At 37.1% G+C, this 21150-nt stretch overlaps 1 protein-coding gene across 8 annotated transcripts in view; it reads right to left on the reverse strand.

Moving 5' to 3' along the window:
• OPHN1 (oligophrenin 1) overlaps nucleotides 1-21150 on the reverse strand; it is a 569682-nt gene that overhangs the window by 253401 nt on the left and 295131 nt on the right. For all 8 annotated transcript variants that reach the window (XR_004622535.1, XR_004622536.1, XM_034650021.1 and 5 more), the window contains exon 7: nucleotides 1310-1420. Coding sequence is in view for 6 of the 8 variants with exons in the window: in XM_034650021.1 (XP_034505912.1) it covers nucleotides 1310-1420 (111 nt within the window). In the remaining 2 variants the exon portion in view is untranslated. The remainder of the gene's footprint in view (nucleotides 1-1309; nucleotides 1421-21150) is intronic.

Consider the following 21150-nt stretch of genomic DNA (forward strand, 5'->3'; position numbering starts at 1 on the left):
GATTACAATTCATATGCCTTCTTATCATACATTATTTCCTGCCACTCTCCTTTTCTATTGCCTGTATCTAAAGACACTAATCTTTTCATTCCTCAGGCACACCATTCTTTCCTAACTTAAGGACCATACACATGCATTTTTTCTGTGTCTGTAATATTATTTCCCCATTATTCATGTGGGCTCATCCTCCCTTTCTTTAGAACTTATCTTAAGTGATACTTTCAGAGTCCCTCCTTGACCACTTAAAGTAGCTACCCATTCTTGTTATTTGTTTTAGCCCTTATCATAACTTACAATTAGTTTTATTTATGTGTATCCTTCTTTCCCTACTGTCTACTCAATAAGAGTGTAGTCTTCATAAAGACAGAGACAGAGTCTGTCTTGTTCACTATAGGATACCTAGTGTTTAGCCTAGTGCCTGACATATAACAGAAGCTCAATTATGTTTTTTGTATAAACGAATAAATACTTGGTTGCACACACATATATATAAAGATATATACAACTGTATGGACAGATACACATGTACATAGATATACATGCTCACGTGAAAAATATATACATGTGTACACAGACCTGCACACATGTGTACACACACCCACATCTACAAGTACAAAGACACATGTAAATAGAGAAAGAAATATAATAAATACACAGAAAATTTGGAAGGAAAATGCCAAAATATTAACAGTGATTATCTCTGTATGGGGAATTTGTTATTTTTGTTTTTCTTTTCCTTTAATTTTTTCTAGCTTTTCTGCACTGTGAGTTAAAATTCAACATAGTTGTCAAATCAAAGCACACCCCTTTTATAGTCAAGGAGATGTAAGTAGAAAAAAATAAAGAAGATAGAAGTAAAAATAGTACAATAGGAAGTCATTGAGTGCAAGAGACATGAGCTCCTAGCACATTGACTGGCATATGATAGGCACTTTAGAAGTTTTATGAAAGCATGAGAGCAATGAAGGGTGGAGAACAAGGTAAAAGGAAGGGTAACAGAGAAATCAAAGGAGGGAGAAAAGGAGAAAGGAAGCCAAAAAAGAGAAGGAAAGAAAAATCATAGCTGTGGGGGAGAGAAAATGGGAGAGGAAAGAAAGGTGGGAGAGGAGAGGTAAGGAAGAGAGAGAAAATATTATTAGTAAGAGAGCAAGAACAACCCAAGCTAGTGTGTTTATTTTCTTGACATTCATTATTAAGCATTAAATATCCTTCACCATCTTTGAAATTTCAATTTTATGATCAAAGTTCTCTACGGTTACCTGGTATTTGGTAAATATTTTTAGACTATTCATCAACAGATAGAACTTACTGGCTCCACAATGTTGAACTTCTTGGACTCCTGAACTTCCTGGATTTGATAAACATAATCAAGGGAGGACTCAAAGAAATTGTGCCTCTCCTTGTCCACCTGGAGGTCTGCCTGTAGAAGAAGGGTAGCAAATGTCACATAACAGCATAATCATTTATGCAAGTCACTGCTTTTGGAGTCAACAGAATGCTAAAGCTAGGGAAGAATTTAGCTACCAAGTAATGATATTATTCTTTTATTTTACAGACAGAGAATTATAAACCAAGGAATAAAAAGTGATCAATGTGAAACTTCTGGTTTCTGACCCAACAATTAAAAAGCTTGAAAGTTATCTCACCCATCCTCACAGGAAAAATGATGAACAAGTTGAAAATGAACAACTCCCCTTAGATAAAACAGAGAATTGAAGTCAGAGGGAAAACAGTTGCCTCAAATATTGGATAGACAGTTGAAAATGGAGAATTAGAGCTTACCAGAGCAGAAGCCTAGAAGCAGAATCCTGTTACTGCAGCCAGTATCAGAGTATCAGTTATTTAAGAATAACTCTCAGGGTGCCTGTTGTCTCAGTCAGTTAAGTGTCTGACTCTTCCTTTCAGCTCAGGTCATGATCTCAGGGTCATGAGATGGAGCCCCATGTTGGGATCCACAATCAGCAGAGAGTCTGCTTAAGCTTCTCTGTCTCTCCCTCTGCCCCTCCCCCACCCTGCACTCACTCTCTTTCTTTCTTTCTCTCTCTCTCTCAAATAAATACATCTTTCTTTTTTTAAGAATACCTCTCTAAGGAAATCCAAAGACAACAGGGAAAACAGAAACAAAAATACTAGAGGAAATTTTGGCCTCTTAGAACAATAGCTAGAATAAACCAAGCATAGTCCAACAGCAAACTAAACACAGCCTAACTCCTAATTATATAAGCATAAAGCCTCCTACTAAAGGCCTACTTATCTCGGTTCCTTTTATCAGGAACATCATGCCCAGCTTTAAACAAAATAGTACTAGGCACTCAAAAGGGTAACAACAACAACAAAAACCAATTTGAAGATAAACCACAAACATCAAAACCAAACTTAGATAAGGCAGAGATAGTGGATGGTGGAATTGTTACAGCAGAAATTATAATAAGGTCTTTCATTGAAAAAGAGGACAATACACAAGAATACGTGAGTGGATATAGGAAAACTTGAAGAAATAATCAAAAGGAAATGCTAGAAATCAAAAACAATAGCAGAAATGAAGAATGCCTTGAATGGGCTTATCAACAGACTGAACAAGGCTACAGAAAGAATCAGTGAACTTGATGATATGTTAATTGAAACTTCAAAAACTGAAATGCAAAGAGAAAAAAGAATTAAAAAGATACAGTCAAATATTTAAGAAGTGTTGGACAATTATATAAGGTGTAAGATAGGCATACTAGGAATGCCAAAACAAGAAGAAGAAGAGAAATATAAGAAATACTTAAAGTGATGATTAAAAATTTTTCAAAATTAGACAGGTATCCAACAAAAGATTAAGAAAGCTCAGAGAACAACAGCAGTATAAATACAAAAAAATCTACATGTAGGCATATCTTATTCAAACTGCACGAAGTTAAAGACATAGAGAAAATCTTGAAGGAAGCAAGAAGAAACACACCTTATCTAAAGAGGGGCAAAAATAAAATTTCTCTTAAGAGACCATGCAAAAAGAAGAGAATAGAGTAAGATATTTAAGGTACTGAAAGAAAACTCAGAAATTTAGAATTCTGTATCCAGAAAGGTTATTTTGCAAAAGTGAAGAAAAATTAAAGATTTTCTCAAACAAAAATTGAAGGAATATATTGCCAGTAGAATTGTGATCCAAGAAATATTATAAGAAGTTCTTCAAGGAGAAGGAAACTATATAAATGAGAAATGCATACCAACATAAAGAAAAGAAGAGCACTAGAGAAGGAATAAATTAAGGTAAAATAAAATCACATTTTTTCTTATTTTTAACTAACCTCACAGATCAGAGTTTGTCCAAAATAATAATTGTAACAATGTATTTGGTGATTAGAGATTATTAAAAAGTAAAATGAATGACATCAATATTATATGAGACTGAAGGGAGAGATTCTGTTACAAGGTTCCTGTGCCACACATGAAGCAACATTATGTTATTTGAAAGTACACATGGATTAATTGTAAATGCATTTTGCAAAAGAGAATAACCACTAAAGAAAGTTTTTTAAAAAGTATAATTCATATGCTAGGAGAGGACAGAAAATGGAATAATATAAAATTTTAAGTTAAAAAAAAGAGAAGGCAGAAAAAAACTTAAGAGGATAAAAAAATAAACAAAGCGTAGCCAACAATAACAAACACAGTATATTTGTCTAACTATATCAATCACTTTAACGGTTAATGGTCAAACACACCAATTAAAAGTCAGAGACTGTCAGAATGCATAAAAAAGAAGAGACAAATATATGTTATGCACAAAACATCACTTTATATATAAATGACATAGATAGACTAAAAGTAAAGGTATGGTGAAAGATATTCCATGCTGGCAGGAATCAAAAGAAAGCTGGAGTAGCTATATTAATCTCAGAAAAAGGAGCCTTCGGAGCAACAAAACCTGCCAGGGGAAAAGAGAGGCATAACAGTGATAAATGGGCCAGTTCTCTAAGAAGATATAACAACTGTTATCACGTATAATAGGACATCAAAACATGTGAGGTCAAATACTGATAGAACTGCAAGGAGAAATAGATGAATCCTCATTTAGAGCTGGAAATTTCAACATTCCTGTCAGTAATTGAGGCAGAAAATCAGTAAAGAAATAACTGAATTGAATAGCACCATCAACCAACTGTATCTAATTAACATCTGTAGAACCCTTCATCTAATGACAGCAGAATACACCTTATTTTCAAGTTCACACTGAACAAGCACTATGATCAACCACATTCTGGAACATACTATACACCTGACAAATTTAGAAGAAAAGAAATCATACAAAGTATGCTCTCAGACCATGATTAAATAACACTAGAAATCAATTAACAATAGCTGGAACCTGCCAAAATACTTAGAGATTAAACAGCACATTTCTAACTGATACATAGGTCAAAGAAGAATTCTTAAGAGAAATTAAAAAGTATTTTGAACTAAATGACAAAGAAAATGCAACTTAGTATTTGTGGATGCAGTGAAGGCAATGCTTACAGAAATGTTTATAGCATGAAAGGCACATATTAGAAGAAATCTGAAATCAAAAATTTAAGATTCCACCTTAGAAAACCAGAAAAAGAAGAACAAATTTCAACCAGAATAAGCAGAAGAAAAAAAATAATAACAATTTTTAAGGAAACCAATAAAATTAACAGGAAATCCATAGAGAAAATCAATAAAGTCAAAAGCCGGTTAATTCAAAACATCAAGAAAATTGATAAGACTATAGCCAGATTAAGTAAGAAAGAGAGAAGACCTAAATTTAAAACGTCAGAAATGAAAGAGGGGTCATCACTACTGAGCTCATGGGTATTAAAAGGATAATAAAGGAGTATTAATAAGAACTCTATGGCCTAAAATTTGATAACCTAAAAGAAACCAATTCCTTGAAAGACACAATCTTCCAAAACTCACACAAGGTGAAATCACACAATCTGAATAGATTGATATTTATTACAGGAATTAAATAAGTGAATTAAAAGCCTTCCAAGAAAGAAAGCACTAGGCCCAGATGGGTTCACTGGTGAATTTGACCAGATATTTTAAAGAAGAAATGATCCCAAGTTCCACACTCTCTTCCAGAAAATAGAAGCAGAGGGAATATTTCCTAACTCATTCTCTGAGGCCAGCATTACCCTGATACTAACACCAGACAAAAACATTACAATAAAGGAAATGTACAAATTAGTATCTCTCATAAACACAGATGCAAAAATTCTAAACAAAATATTAGCGACTCAAATTCAACAAGGTATAAAAAATTATATATAAATTATATATTAAAATTATACAGGGCCACATGGGATTTATTCCATGTATGCAAGGCTGCTGCAACACTCAAAAATCAATTGATGTAAGTAAGTCATCACATCAAGAACCTAAAGAATAAAAATCATATGATCATACAGATACAGAAAAAATATTTGACAATATCTAACATCCATCCATTTCTGAGAAAAACATTCGACAAACTAAAATTATATGGGAACTTTCTCAATTTGACAAAGAACATCTGCAAAAATCCTACAGCTAACATTGTATTTGATGGTGAGAAACTAGATACTTTCGATCTAAGATCAGTAACAACTCCTATTCAAATCACAGTGGAATTCCAAGCTAATGCAATAAGAAAAGGAGATAAAAGGTATATATATTGGGAAGGAAGTAGTAAAACTATTTTTGTTCACACATGACACAATTGAGTGTGTAGAAAATCCCAAAGAATCAACAAAATCTGTTGGATCTAATAAGTAACTACATAGCACAACTGCAGGATACAAAGTTGATATACAAAAGTCAATTGTTTTCTTACATGCTAACAGTAGACAATTAGAATTTGAAATTAAAAAGACTAAATTATTTGCATTAGAAGAAAATTTGAAATACTCTGGCATATAAAATATGTATAAGGTCTATATGAATACAAATATAAAACTAATAAAGGAAATCGAAGATCTACATTAATGGAGCAATATTACATGTATAGGCACAGAAAGAAAATACTATCAAGAGGTCATTTCTTCACAAATTGATCTATACATTCAATGCAATCCAATTCAAAATCAATGCAAGCTATTTTCTGGATATCAACAAAGTGATGCTTAAGTTTATACAGAGAGCAAAAAAATCTAGAAAAACCAACACAATATTGGGAGAGAACAAATTGAAGTATTGACACTATCTAACTTCAAAAATTCCTATAAAACTATTGTAATCAAAACAATGTGCTACTGGTAAAAGAATAGACAGATCAATGGAACAGAATAGAAAACCTGAAAGGTGTATTTGAACATAAATATAGTCAATCAATCTCTGACAAAGGAGCAAAGGCAATACAACAAAGCAAAGATAGTCTTTTCAACAAATGGTGCTGGAATAAGGGCACATCCTCGTGCAAAAAAAAGTGAATCTAGATAGATCTTACCTTTTCCCCAACAATTAACCCCAAATCAACCATAGACCTAAATGTAAAAAAACAAAACTCTAAAATTCTCACAAGATTACTGAAGAGAAAATTTAGGTTACCTTGGACTTGGTGATAAATTTTCTCTTAATTTTTATTAATTTTTTAATTTAAAAAATTTTTAAATAATTTTTATTTTGTTATATTAGTCACCATACAGTACATTCCCAGTTTTTGATGCAATGTTCCATGATTCATTATTTGCATATAACACCCAGTGCACCATGCAATATGTGCCCTCCTTAATACCCATCACCAGTCTATCCCAATCCCCTACCCCCTCCCCTCTGAAGCCCTCAGTTTGTTTCCCGGAGTCCATAGTCTCTCATGGTTCATTCCCCCTTCTGTTTACCCCTCCTTCATTCTCATAAGAAATAGGAGGATCCATAGGAGAAAGAAGAGAAAAATTTTTTTAAATCTAAATATTAGTTAGCTAACATACTGTGCAATAATGGCTTCTAGAGTAAAATTCAGTGATTCATCAATTACACACAACATCCAGTGCTCATCAAAGAAAGTGCCGTCCGTCCATAATAATCATCACCTCTCTAGCTGATCCCCCACCCACCTCCCTTCATCAACACTGAATTCATTCTCTATCATTAAGTCTCCTATGGCTTGCTTCCCTCTCTGCTTTTTTTTACATTCCACTTTTCCATATGTTCATGTATCTTCTTTCTTAAGTTCCACATGAGTGAGATCATATGGTATTTGTCATATGAGGGACTTATTTCACTTAGCGGAATACATTCTAGCTCCATCCACATCATTGCAAATGGCAATATTTCATTCTTTTGTTGGCTGAGTAATATTTCATTGTGTATATATATCACATATTCTTTATCCATTCTTCAGTTGATGAAGAAGTGGGCTCTCTCCATAGTTTAGCTATTGTTGATAATGGTGGTATAAACATCGGGGTGCATGCACCCCTTTCAAATCCGTATTTTTATATCCTTTGGGGAAATATGTATTAGTGCAGTCACTGGATCATAGGGTAGTAATATTTTTAACCTTTTGAGGAACCTCCATATGGTTTCCCAGAGTGGCCGCACCACTTTGCATTCCCACCAACAGTGTAAGAGGGTTCCCCTTTTTCCAAATCCTCTCCAACACCTGTTGTTTCCTGTGTTGTTAATTTTAGCCATCCTGACAGGTGTGAGATGATATCTTATCATGGTTTTTCATTTGTATTTCCCTGATAATAAATGATGTTGAGCATATTTTCATGAGTGTGTTAGCCATCTGAATGTCTTTTTTTAATAATAATATTTTTATTATATTATGTTAGTCACCATACAGTACATCCCTGGCTTTTGATGTAAAGTTCCATGACTCATTACTTGCGTATAACACCCAGTGCACCATGCAATACCCACTGCCCTCCTTAATACCCATCACCAGCCTATCCCATTCCCCCCTCCCCCTGCCGCTGAGGCCCTCAGTTTGTTTCCCAGAGTGAATGTTTTTTAGAAAAGTGTTTTCATGTATTCTGCCCATTTCTTAATTGGGCTATTTGTTATTGGGGTATTGAGTTTGATAAGTTCTTTGTAGATTTTGGATCCTAATCTTTTAATACATACGTCATTTTTAAATATCTTCTCCCATTCTATAGGCTGCCTTTGAGTTTTGTTGATTGTTTCCTTTGCTGTGCAGAGGCTTATCTTGAAGAAGCCTCAACAGTTCATTATTTGCTTTTGTTCCCTGCCTGTTGTGACATGTCTAGTAAGAAGTTCATAGGGCCAAGGTCAAAGAAGTTTCTGCGCCTGTTCTCCTCTAGATTTTGATGGTTTCCTGTCTCACATTAAGGCCTTTCATTCATTTTGAATTTATTTTTTTTTGTACGGTGTAAGAAAGTCATCCACATTCATTCTTCTGCATGTTGCTGTTCAGTATTCCCAACACAATTTGTTGAAGAGACTGTCTTTTTTACATTGGATAGACTTTCCTGCTTTGTCAAAGTCTAGGTGACCAGAGAAATGTGGGTCTATTACTGGATTCTCTTTTCTGTACTACTGATCTAGGTATCTGTTTTTGTGTCAGTACTATACTGTCTTAATGACTACAGCTATGTAATATAGCTTGAAATCCGGAATTGTGATGCCTCCAATTTTGCTTTTATGTTTCAGAATTCCTTTGGCTCTTTGGGATCTTTTGTGGTACCATACAAATTTTAGGATTGTTGGTTCTAGCTCTGTGAAAAATGAGGGTAGTATTTTGATGGGAATCACATTAAATGTGTCAATTGCATTGGGTAGTATAGGCATTTTGACAATGTTTGTTCTTCCAATCCATGAACATGGAATGCTTTTCCACTTCTTTGTGTCCTGTTCAATTTCTTTCATAAGTGCTCTATAGTTTTGAGACTATAGATCTTTTACTTCTTTAGATAGATTTATATTAGGTATCTTGTTGTTGGTACATTTGCAAATGAAATCGATTCCTTCATTTCTTTTTCTGCTGCTTCGTTATTGGTGTATAGAAATGCAACAGACTTCTGCACATTGATTTTTTACATCCTGCGAATTTACTGGATTCATGTATGCTAGAATGCAATTTTTGGAAGTCTTTTGGGGTTTCTACATAGAGTATCAGGTTTGTCTGCACATACTGGAAGTCTGACATCATCCATGCCAATTTGGATGCCTTTTTTTTTTTCCTTTCTGTTGTATGATTGCTGAGGCTAAGACTTCCAAAAACATGTTAAATAGTAATGGTGAGAGTGGACATCCATCCTTGTCTTGTTCCTGACCATAGGGGAAAGGCTCTCAGTTTTTCTCCGTTGGAGACTGCATTAGCTGTGGGTCTTTTCTGTATGGTCTTTATGATGTTGAGGTTTGTTCCGTCTATACCTACTTTCTTGAGACTTTTTATCAAGAATGTATGCTGTATTTTGTCAAATTTTTTTTTGTATCTATTGAGAGGATCATATGGTCCTTATCCTTTTTTTATTAATATGGTATATCATGTCTACTGGTTTACAGATATTGAACAAGCCCCTACAGCCCAAGAGTAAATCCCACTTGACTGTGGTGAGTAAATCTTTTAATGTACTGTAGAATTTGATTTGCTAGTATTTTATTGAGAATTTTGGCATTGATGTTCATCAGGGATATTGGCCTGTAAGTCTCCTTTTTACTGGGGTCTTTGTCTGGTTTTGGAATCAAGGTAATGATGGCTTTGTAGAATGAGTTTGGAAGCTTTCCTTCCATTTTTTTCCTTCTTTTTTTTAATAGTTTGAGAAGAATAGGTGTTAATTCTTTAAATATCTTGTAGAATTCTCCTGGGAAGCCATCTGGCTCAGGACTTTTGTTTGGAGATTTTTTATTACTGATTCAATTTCTTTGCTGGTGAGGGGTCTGCTAAAATTTTCTATTTCTTCCTGTTTCAGTTTTGGTAGTTTGTAAGTTTCTATGAATTTGTCCATTTCTTCCAGGTTGTCCAGTTTGTTGGCATATAATGTTTCATGGTATTCTCATATAATTGTTTGTATTTCTGTAGTGTTGGTTGTGATCTCCCCTCTTTCCTTCATGATTTTATCTATTTGGGTCCCTTCTCTTTTCTTTATGATAAGTTTGGCTAGAAGTTTTTCAATTTTATTAATTCTTTTGAAGAAACATCTATTAGTTTCATTAATCCATTCTACCAGTTTTTATTCTATATCATTAATTTCTGCTGTAATGTTTGTTATTTCCCTTCTGCTGGCTTTAGGGTTTATTTGCTGTTCCTTTTCTAGCTCCTTTAGGCGTAAAGTTAGGTTGTGTATTTGAGACTTTTCTTGCTTCTTGAGGTACGCATGTACTGCAGTATACTTCCCTCTTAGAACTGCTTTTGCTGCATCACAACAGTTTTGGGCTGTTGCGTTTTCACTGATAAACCCCTTAATCATAATAATGCCTTCCTTCATCTCTTGTTACAGTCTTTATTTTAAAATCTAGTCTGTCGTATATGAGTATGTCTATTCCAGGTTTCTTTTGACATCCATTAGCATGAGAGATGGTTCCCCATTCCCGCAATTCAATCTTCAGGTGTCTTGAGGGCTAAAGTGAGTGTCTTGTCAGTAATATATAGATGGATCTTGTTTAACTATGTTTATTCTTCTCATCCATGAGCATGGAATATTTTTCCAGCTATTTGGGTCTTCAATGTCTTTCAAGCGTGATTTGTAGTTTCTAGAATATAGATCCTTTACGTCTCTGCTTAAGTTATTTCCAAGATAACGTATGATTTTTGGTGCTATTGTAAATGGAATGGATTCCCTAATTTCTCTTTCTTCAGGCTCATTGTTGGTGTATAGAAATGCAACTGATTTCTGAGCATTGATTTGCATCCCTCCACATTAGTGAATTGCTCTATAAGTTCTAGTACTTTGGGGGTGGAGTCTTTTGGGTTTTCCATATAGACTATCATGTCATCTGCAAAGAGAGAAAGTTTGACTTCTTCTTTGCCAATTTGGATACCTTTTATCTCTTTTTGTTGTCTGATTGCTGTTGCAAGGACTTCTAGTACTATGTTGAATGATAATGGTGAGTGTGGACATCCTTGTTCCTTGTCGTGTTCCTGATCTTAAGGGAAAGGCTTTCAGCTTTTCCCCATTGAGAATGATATTCGCCATAGCCTTCTCATAAATGGTTTTTATGAAATTGAGGAGTGTACCCTCTATCCCTACACTCTGAAGGGTTTTAATCAGCAAAGGATGCTGTATTTTGTCAAATGCTTTTTCTGCATCAATTGAGAGGATCATATGGTTTTTGACTCTTTTCTTGTTGATAGATCTATGACACTGATGGATTTGCAAATGTTGAACCACCCTTGTATCCCAGGGAGGAATCCCACTTGATCATGATGGATAATCCTTTTAACGCACTGTTGGATCCTATTAGCTAGGATCTTGTTGAGAATTTTGGCATCCATATTCATCAGGGATATCGGTCTGTAATTCTTTTTGATGGGGTCTTTGCCTGGTTTGGGGATCAAGGTAATACTGGCCTCATAGAATGAGTTTGGTAGTTTTCCTTCTGTTTCTATTTTTTGAAACAGCTTCAGAAGAATAGGTATGATTTTAATGATGTCATGTTGCCTGTAAAGTCTCTGTTTCTATAGAGTGTAAATTTCTGTTCTGTATCACTCTTGGGGCTTTTTACTTTTATAGAACCCCCATTAATATCTCCTGTAGGGCTGGTTTTGTGGTTACAAAATTGGTCAGTGTCTGGCGATTCTGGAAGGTCCTTATCTCTCCATCAATTCTGAATGACAGCCATGCTGGATACAGGATCCTTAGCTGCATGTTTTTCTCTGAAAGAGCTTTAAAAATGCCCCCCCCAACATGGCTCTCATTCCAGGGCTGTGTACACAGGGCTGACATAATCCTAATATTTTGCCTTGGTACGTGAGAAATTTCCTTGCCCTGGTCGCTTTCAATACTTTATCCTTCAATCTAATATTTGTGAATTGCACTATGACGTGATGTGGCATAGGTTTGTCATGGTTCAATTAGGGAGGGGTCCTCTCTGCCTCTTGGACATGAGTGCTTGTTTGCTTTGCTAGATTAGGGAAGTTTTCAGCTATAATTTGTTCAAATATCTCTTCTAGACCTCTCTCTTTTTCCACCCCCTCAGAGATGCCGATGATTCTGACATTGGAATGTCTCATTGAGTCAGTAATCTCCCATAACCTACATTCCTGAGATTGGATTTTTTTGAGCCAAGTTTCTGTTTTAGCTTTCTCTTCTACCACCCCATCCTCCAATTAACTAATTCTTTCTTCTGCCTCATTCACCCTGGCCGTCAGAGCATCTAGTTTTGACTGCATTTGATTCATGGCATTTTTAATTTCTGCCAGATTCGCTCTCATTTCTGCCCTTAGAGATTCTATATTCTCATTAATATTTTTGTTAATATTTTTTTCACGTTTACACATCCTCTTGACCATTGTAACTCTGAATTCCATTTCTGAAAATTTGGTTATAACCATATCCATCAGTTCTGTTGCAGAGGCCACAGACTCATTGTCTTTTCTTTGCTGGGGGGATTTCTCCTTCTTGTCTTTCTGATGAGGAGAGGTTACGGGGTTGCCCAGAGCCCAAATTATTGACCAGGATCCAGGCAGTGTGCACTTGTTTTATAGGGACCTTAGGGATGTGGGCTTCTTGATTTTTCAGCCTGCCTTCTGGGGGAGGGGCCTGCTGCACTGATACTCAGGCAACCCTGTTTGGGTACAGTGTGTCCCTGTCCCCTGTGAGGAGGGATGGGGATTGGCACAATGTGAGCTGGTATTTCCAGGCTTTTGTTCTCTGGCGGCTTTCCCTGGCGGTTTTCTGTGGCTCTTCTGAGAGTCAGAGCAGCACTGGCCGAATCCTAGCCTCTGTCTCAGAACAGAGAGACCGCAGTCCACTCTCCACTGAGCTCTCCTGGCCTCTTTAACTCTGTTTCTGTTGGTGCTGCTAAAAACCCTGCAGCGTCCGGGTTGTGCACCCCACAGCTGCTCTCCCAGCCCTTGCTCAGGGCCAGCGCGTCTCTGTCCTTTGTGTTTCTAACACCACCAGCTGCCCCTGTGTGTGCTCCCGAGCTCTCTGTTTCAGTGTGGTTCGTATGCACTCCAGAGCTCCGGTTTTCAGTCTGTTCGCACGCATGTTCCGAGGCTCACGGCCTCAGTTGCCTGTCTCGCGGGTGCCGGTCCGCGAGTCTGGCCTGCTCCCCAGTGCAAGTGGCTACTGCTTCCCGGCGCCCTAGTGAGGAGGCTCCCTCCCCTGTCCGTTTATCTTCCGATATCTGTGCGCGGATTCATGGTTCCCCGCTTCATACCTCAATACTCAGTGCTGGGGAAGTTCATTTGTAGAGATCCAGATGTATCTTCCTGCGTCTCAGGCTGATTCCGTGGATTTTCAGGATGGTCTCGTACCTATCCAGCTTGACTCAGGGGGCCAGCTAAAAAAGGGGACCCCTACTCCTCCGACATCTTAACTCTGCCCCACTCAGGTTGTTTAATTTATAGGCATAAAGTTGTTGATAAAAGTTTCTAATGATCCTTCCTATTTCATTGGTGTTGGTCGGGATCTTTCCCCTTTCATTCATAATTTTATTAATTTAGGTCCTTTCTCTCTTCTTTTGAATAATTCTGGCCAGTGGCTTATCCATCTTATTTACTCTTTCAAGGAACCAGCTTCTAGTTTTACTGATCTGCTCTACTGTGCTCTTGGTTTCTAATTCATTGATCTCTGCTCTAATCTTGATCAACTACTACACTACAAAGCTGTGATCTCCAAGACAGCATGGTACTGGCACAAAAACAGACACATAGATCAATGGAACAGAATAGAGAACCCAGAAATGGACCCTCGGCTCTTTGGGCAACTAATCTTTGATAAAGTGGGAAAAAACATCCAGTGGNTCCGGTGGAAAAAAGACAGTCTCTTCAATAAATGGTGCTGGGAAAATTGGACAGCTACATGCAAAAGAATGAAACTTGACCACTCTCTCACACCATACACAAAAATAAACTCCAAATGGATGAAAGACCTTGATGTGAGACAGGAATCCATCAGAATCATAGAGGAGAACATAGGCTGTAACTTCTTTGACATCAGCCATAGCAACGTCTTTCATGGCAAGGGAAACAAAAGAAAAAATGAACTTGTGGGACTTCATCAAGATAAAAAGCTTCTGCACAGCCAAGGCAACAGTCAAAAAAAACTAAGAGGCAGCCCACAGAATGGGAGAATATATTTGCAAAGGACACCACAGATAAAGGACTGGTATCCAAGATCTACAAAGAACTTCTCAAACTCAATACACGAGAAACAAATAAACAAATCATAAAATGGGCAGAAGATATGAACAGACACTTTTCCAATGAAGACATACAAATGCCTAACAGACATATGAACAAATGTTCAACATCATTAGCCGTCAGGGAAATTCAAATCAAAACCACCTTGAGATACCACCTTATGCCAGTTAGAATGGCAAAAATGGACAAGGCAGGAAACGACAAATGTTGGAGAAGATGTGGACAAAGGGGATCCCTCCTACATTGTTGGTGGGAATGCAAGTTGGTACAGCCACTTTGGAAAACAGTGTGGAAGTCCCTTAAAAAGTTAAAAATTGAGCTACCCTACGATCCAGCCATTGCACTACTGGGTATTTACCCCAAAGATACCGACGTAGTGAAGAGAAAGGTCATATGCACCCCAATGTTCATAGCAGCTTTGTCCATAAAAGCTAAATTGTGGAAGGAGCCGAAATGCTCTTCAACAGACAAATGGATAAAGAAGATGTGGGCCATATATGCCATGGAATATTACTCAGCCATCAGAAAGAATAATTACCCAAAATTTGCAGCAACATGGACGGGACTGGAGGAGATTATGCTCAGCTAGATAAGTCAAGCAGATAAAGACAATTATCATATGGTTTCACTCATTTATGGAACATAAGAAATAGCAGGAAGATTGGCAGGAGAAGGAAGGGAAGAAAGAAGGGGGGGGTAAACAGAAGGGGGAATGAACCACGAGAGACTAAGGACTCTGGGAAACAAACTGAGGGCTTCAGAGGGGAGGGCGGTGGGGGATTGGGATAGGCCAGTGATGGGTATTAACAACAGCATGTATTTCATGGTACACTGGGTGTTATACACAAACAATGAATCATGGAACACTACATCAAAAACTAAAGATATACTGTATGGTTACTAACATAACATAATAAAACATTATTATTTTAAAAAAAAGGATGGATCTTGTTTTCTTATCCATTCTGATACTCTGTCTTTTGATTGTTGCATTTTGTCCATTTAAATTCAGTGTGATTATTAAGAGATATGAATTTAGTGCCATTGTGTTACCTATAGACTTGCTGTTTCTGGTGATGTTCTCTGGTCCTTTCCAGTTTTTGTTACTTTTAGTCTTTGTTTTTTTTCACTCAAAGAGTCCCCTTAAAATTACTTGCAGCGCTGATTTAGTGCTCAGGGACTCCTTTAGCTTTTGTTTGTCTTGAAAACTCTTTAACTCTCCTTCTATTTTGAATCACAGCCATACTGGATAAAGAATTCTTGGCTGTATATTTTTTCCCATTTAGCACATTGAATATTGCCTTCCACTCCTTTCTGGACTGCCAGGTGTCTGTGGATGGATCCACTGCAAACCTAATCTGTCTTCTTTTGTAGATTAAGGATCTTTTTTATTTCCCTTGCTGCTTGCCGGATTCTTTCCTTATCTGTGTATTTTGTGAATTTGACTATCATACGCCTTGGCAATGACCAGCTTTTGTTTAATATAATGGGAGTTCTTTGTGTTTCCTGGATTTCGATGTCTGTTTCCTTCCCCATATTAGGGAAGTTTTCAGTTATAATTTGTTTGAATAAACATTCTGTCTGTTTATCTCTCTCCAACTTCTGAGAGTCCTATAATACGAATGTTATTATATTTCACTAATTTGCTGAGTTCTCTAAGTCTTCCTTCATGGTCCATTACCTTTCTGTCCCACTTCCTTTTGGCTTCATTGTTTTCCACAATTTTGCCTTCTGTATCACTGATTTGCTCCTCTGCTTCATCCATCTTTGTTTTTATGACCTTGTTTTTATGGTTTGCATCTAAGTTAAAGGATTTTTAATTTCAGCCTGACTAGATTTTACTTCTTTTATCTCTGTAGTAAGGGATTCCCTAGTGTCTTCTCTGCTTTTGTTAAGCCTGGCTAGTATTCCTATAATCGCTTTAAATTCTACTTCAGACATCTTACTTATATCTTTATCGATTAAATCCCTGGTCAAGAGTTCTACCTCGTGGTCTTCCTTGGGGGTGAATTCTTCCATCTTGTCATTTTGTCCAGGAAAGAAAAGAAGAAAGAGAAACAGCAACAACAACAACAAACAAACAACAAAACAAAAAAGCAAAAAGCAAAGAAAAAAACAAGAAAAAGAAAAACACAAAACAAAAAAACCAAAAAAAAAAAAAGTAGACCCTGGGTGTGTTTTGATCTACTTGTTAAAAGAATCTAGATCCCAAAATTTTAAAAAATTATAAAATAAAAGGAAAGTAGACAAAAATATGCATATATATGAAAGTATATAAATAAATTTTTTTAAAATTAATACTAAAAATTTAAAATAGAAATTGGAAAATATCAGAAAATAAATGACAAAAACAATAAAAATAAAATAAATAAAAAATAAAAGTAAAAAGGGAGCTCAATCCTGTTTCCCTTAGAGCTGTAGCTTTGCAGTACTCTATGATTAATAACCTTGGTGTGAGCTAGGTGTTTGTACTGGTCTTGTGGGGGAGAGAGCTGTGCTGATTCTCAGGCTGACTTATTTCAGTCAAAATGCTTCTCCAAGGCACGGGGGCATGGGCTTTGGTGTAAGTGGCTCTGGCCTACAGCAGGTGGTGCTCTTTTGCTCCCTGAAGGCTTTCATCACTGATGGGAGGGATTAAAATGGCTGCACCATGCTCTGTAGCCTTGGAGCTGAAAGTTCATGCCCCCTACCCATCAGTAAGCCCACAGAGAAAAGCAATCAATCACCCTATTTGTTTCCCCAGTTTCCCTCTGAACCTGCATTCACCCTGTCCATGTCTGAGCCTTTTTATCTCTGATGTGTGACTGAGTTTCAAAATCCAAATTTCAGGGACACCTGTGGTGTGGACCCACACTATTCCTCTAGGGGAGGGTCTAACTTCCTTTGCCAGCCCATCCCAGGAAAGTGGTCACAGGACCATGCAGTGATTCACAGTTTATGGCCAAAAGCTGGCACCATGACCAGCTGCTCTCTGTCACCTTCCCAGCTCCTATGCCAGGGAACAGTGTAGCACCTTGGTGTCACCTATTCTTCCTGCGACTCAAGAGATCCTCAGACCATCCTGTCAAACTGGGATTTTGCCCCTCTTCATCACCCGAGCATCTTTAATCCAGGCATGTTCTCCATGGTAGCAAACTTAAAAGTTCAGATTTTGCACTCCACTGCTTCTAATACTTTGTGGTAGCCTCTATAAGCCGGTTTCCTCCCTGCCACCTCATCCACAGCTATGTCTCCCCCAAGTGAACTTCCACACCTCTTAACTTCTAAAAGGTGGTCACTTTTCTACTTGTAGACTTGCAGTTTTTATTCTGTCAGACCTCTTAGGTATTCGGAATAATTTGATAACTATCTAGCTGTGTTCAAGGGATGAGACAAGCTCAGGGTTCTCCTACTCCTCCAGTGACAAATTTTTAGATATAACATCAAAAGCATAATCCACAAAAGAAAAAACTGATACACTGGTTTCATTAAAATTAAAAATTATTTCTGCTTTGTTAAACACTCAGTTAAGAGAATGAAAAGACAAGCCACAGACTGGAAGAAAATCTTTGCAAAACACTTAACTCATAAAGGGCTGATATCTAAAATAGACAAATAAGCAGCACTATCAAAAACAGCCAAATTATGGAAAGAGCCCAAATGTCCATCAACTGATGAATGTATAAAGAAGTGTGGTATCCATACACACACACATGCACGCATGCACACAATGGAATATTACTCAGCCAGCCATCAAAAAGAATGAACTCTTGCCATTTGCAATGATGTGGATGGAGCTAGAGTGTATGATGCTAAGTGAAATAAATCAGTCAGAGAAAGACAATTACCATATGATTCCACTCATATGTGGAATTTAAAAAACAAAGCAGATGAATATAGGGGGAAATAGAACAGAGAGGCGCAAGCCAAAAAACCAACTCAACTATAGGGAACAAACTGTGGTTGCTGGAGGGGAGGTGGGCAAGAGGATAGGCTAAATAGGTGATCGTTATTAAGGAGGGCACTTGTGATGAGCACTGGGTGTTGTATTTAAGTGAAGAATCACTAATTCTACTCCTGAAACAAATATTACAATATATGTTAACTAACTAGAATTCAAATAGAAGCTTAAAAATCCAAGTTAAAATTTTATTTTTCCTACTAGAAAGTTGAAAGAAATATCTCTTACCCTGGGGTGGGGGGTAATGGGTGGTAGAAAAAGAGAAGTAGTAGGATATAATTTTTAAAAAATAAAAAATAGAGGGGCACCTGGGTGGCTCAGTCATTTAAGCATCTGCCTTTGCCTCAGGTCATGATCCCAGGGTCCTGGGATCAAGCCCCATATCAGGCTTCCTGCCCAGCAGGGAGTCTGCTTCTCTGTCTCCCTCTGCCTCTCTGCCCCTCCACCCCCACACTTGCGCTCTTTCTCTCTCAAATAAATAATCCTAAAAAAATAAAAAGAAAAAATAAAAAGAAAAATAAAATAGGCAAACAGCTCTTAAAATGCAATAATGAGAAAACAATCCAACTAAAAAGGGCAAAATATTTGAACAGACACCTCACCAAGAGATCTATACATGGCAAAAAAGCATACGGAAACATGTTCAATATCATATCATTAGGGAAATTATTATTATTATTATTTTTTGGTGGGCAGCAAAGCAAAGTTTATTGAGCAATAGTATTGAGCAATAGTCCAAAGGTCCTGAAGAGGGAGGGGACCAGAGAAAGTTGCCCGGGAAATTAAAATTATAATAGCAATGAGATAACAGGGCAGACCTATTAGAATGGCGAAAACCCAAAACACAGACAACACAGACAATGCTGGCAAAGAGAACGACAAGAGCAACAAGAACTCTCATTCATTGATGATAGAAATTAATGATACAAAGAAAAAATGGTACAGTAACTTTGAAAGAAAATTTGACAGTTTCTTACAAAAGTACGTTTACTCTTACCATGCAATCCAGCAATTGTGGTTTTGGGTAACTGCCCAAATTATTTGAAAAGTTATGTACACAAAAACCTGTTCTTAAATGTTTATAGCAGCATCATTAATAATTGATAAAGTTGGCGGGTACCTGGGTGGCTCAGTCACTTAAGTGTCTGCCTTCAGCTCAGGTCCTGATCCCATGATCCACAGATCAAGCCCTGAGCTGGGCTCCCTGCTCAGTGGGGAGCCTGCTTCTCCCTCTCCCTCTGTCCCCTCCCACTTATGTTTGCTCTCATGTGTGCTCTCTCTCTTTCAAATAAAAAAAAATCTTTAAAAAAATTGACAATGTTGGGAGGAAGCCAACATATCCTTCAATAGGTGAAAAGATTAAAAAGCTGTGGTAAATCCACACAATAGAATATTATCCAGCACTAAAAATAAGTGAGCTATCAAGTCATGAAAAGACACAGAAGAACCTTAAATGCATACTACTAAATGAAAGAAGCCAATCTGAAAATGCTACATGCTGTATAATTTCAACAATAAAACATTCTTGAATAGGCAAAAATACAGAGACCATAAAAAGATCAATAGTTGCTAGAGGTTTGCAGGGTGTGGAAGGATGATGGAGGGATGAACAGGTGGTGCCCATAGATTTTTCTGGCAGTGACACTATTCTGCATGATGGTATAATGGTGGATTCATGTCATTATATATTTGTCAAAACCCAGAGAATGTACAATACAGCGGTTCACCAACTGTATCAATGTATCTCACTAATGCAAATGTCAATAGTAGAGGAAACTGTATGCTGGAAATTAGGGATATATGGGAACTCTAGAGCTAAAACCACTCTAAAAATGAAGTCTTTTAATATAAAAAAGTGACCCGGGATCCCCCAGATTATTTTTAATGGAAGAAATGGAAAGGCTGCATCCTCGCTCTTTAGGAAAGTCACCAGGGACATCTACATAAAACGCCAAACTTCTAGGACATTCCAGAAGTTTTCGTTGTAAAATCCTCCCAAAGAATAAAGTTTGGACTGTGTCCAGGGTTACAAATCCCCAGGTTTGGTAATTCTGTAAAGGGACTCAGAGGACTCAGCATATAGTCATACTCATGGCTAATATTTACTTAGTGAAAGAATATAAAGCAAAATCAGCAAAGGGAAAAATACATGGCATAAAGTCTAGAGGAAACTAGGTGAAGGCTTCCAAGAGTTCTCCCTTACAACAGTCACATAGGATACAATTAATTCCTCCAGCAACAAGTTATAACAACACATGTGAAATTCTGTCTACCATGGAAGCTCTTTAGACTCAGTGCCCTAGGTTTTTATTGGGGGCTGTACAGAGGCACCCACTGCTAACCATATACCAAAATTCCAGACTCCCAGAAGAAAATAAGATGTTCAGCATAAACCACATTGTTTGTATAGGCAGTCTAGGCACAGTGAGTCACTCTTACCATTTAGGGAAAATTTTACATCTGTGTAAGGAACTCTTCACTAGCCAAGTTCCCAGATACAAGCCAAGAGCTAAACTTGTAGTCAGATTTTTTCTAATCATAGTAGACTCAGGCCTATTATTTTAACTCTTGTCTGCTTAGGAACCTGACCCAGAATAGATGCAAAAGGAAGAAAACAAAAGTATGCAGCAGGAAAATGACAGAAGACCCCAGGCTCTTCCAGTTTATGGAAAAAAAGTAGTCCTTCAATACTTCAATACTAACTATTCACCACTGAGGCTCCTGACTCATCAGCTTGAAGCACCTCATGTGATGTAATGGATATTCACCAAAGCACATATCAGGAAAGCTTCAGCTTTGTCACAACCTGTGTAACCTTGGACAAGATGATTTCTAAGAACTTTCACAGTGCACATCAAAGACCTTATTCAATTGAGTGTCTCTTTTTATACTTGAATCTAAAGTATCTCCATCTTTTACTGGATCTATTATCCAAAACACGGATCTATCCATT

This window comes from Ailuropoda melanoleuca, chromosome X, assembly GCF_002007445.2.
Source record: "Ailuropoda melanoleuca isolate Jingjing chromosome X, ASM200744v2, whole genome shotgun sequence".
In the NCBI taxonomy this organism is placed as follows: domain Eukaryota; kingdom Metazoa; phylum Chordata; class Mammalia; order Carnivora; family Ursidae; genus Ailuropoda; species Ailuropoda melanoleuca.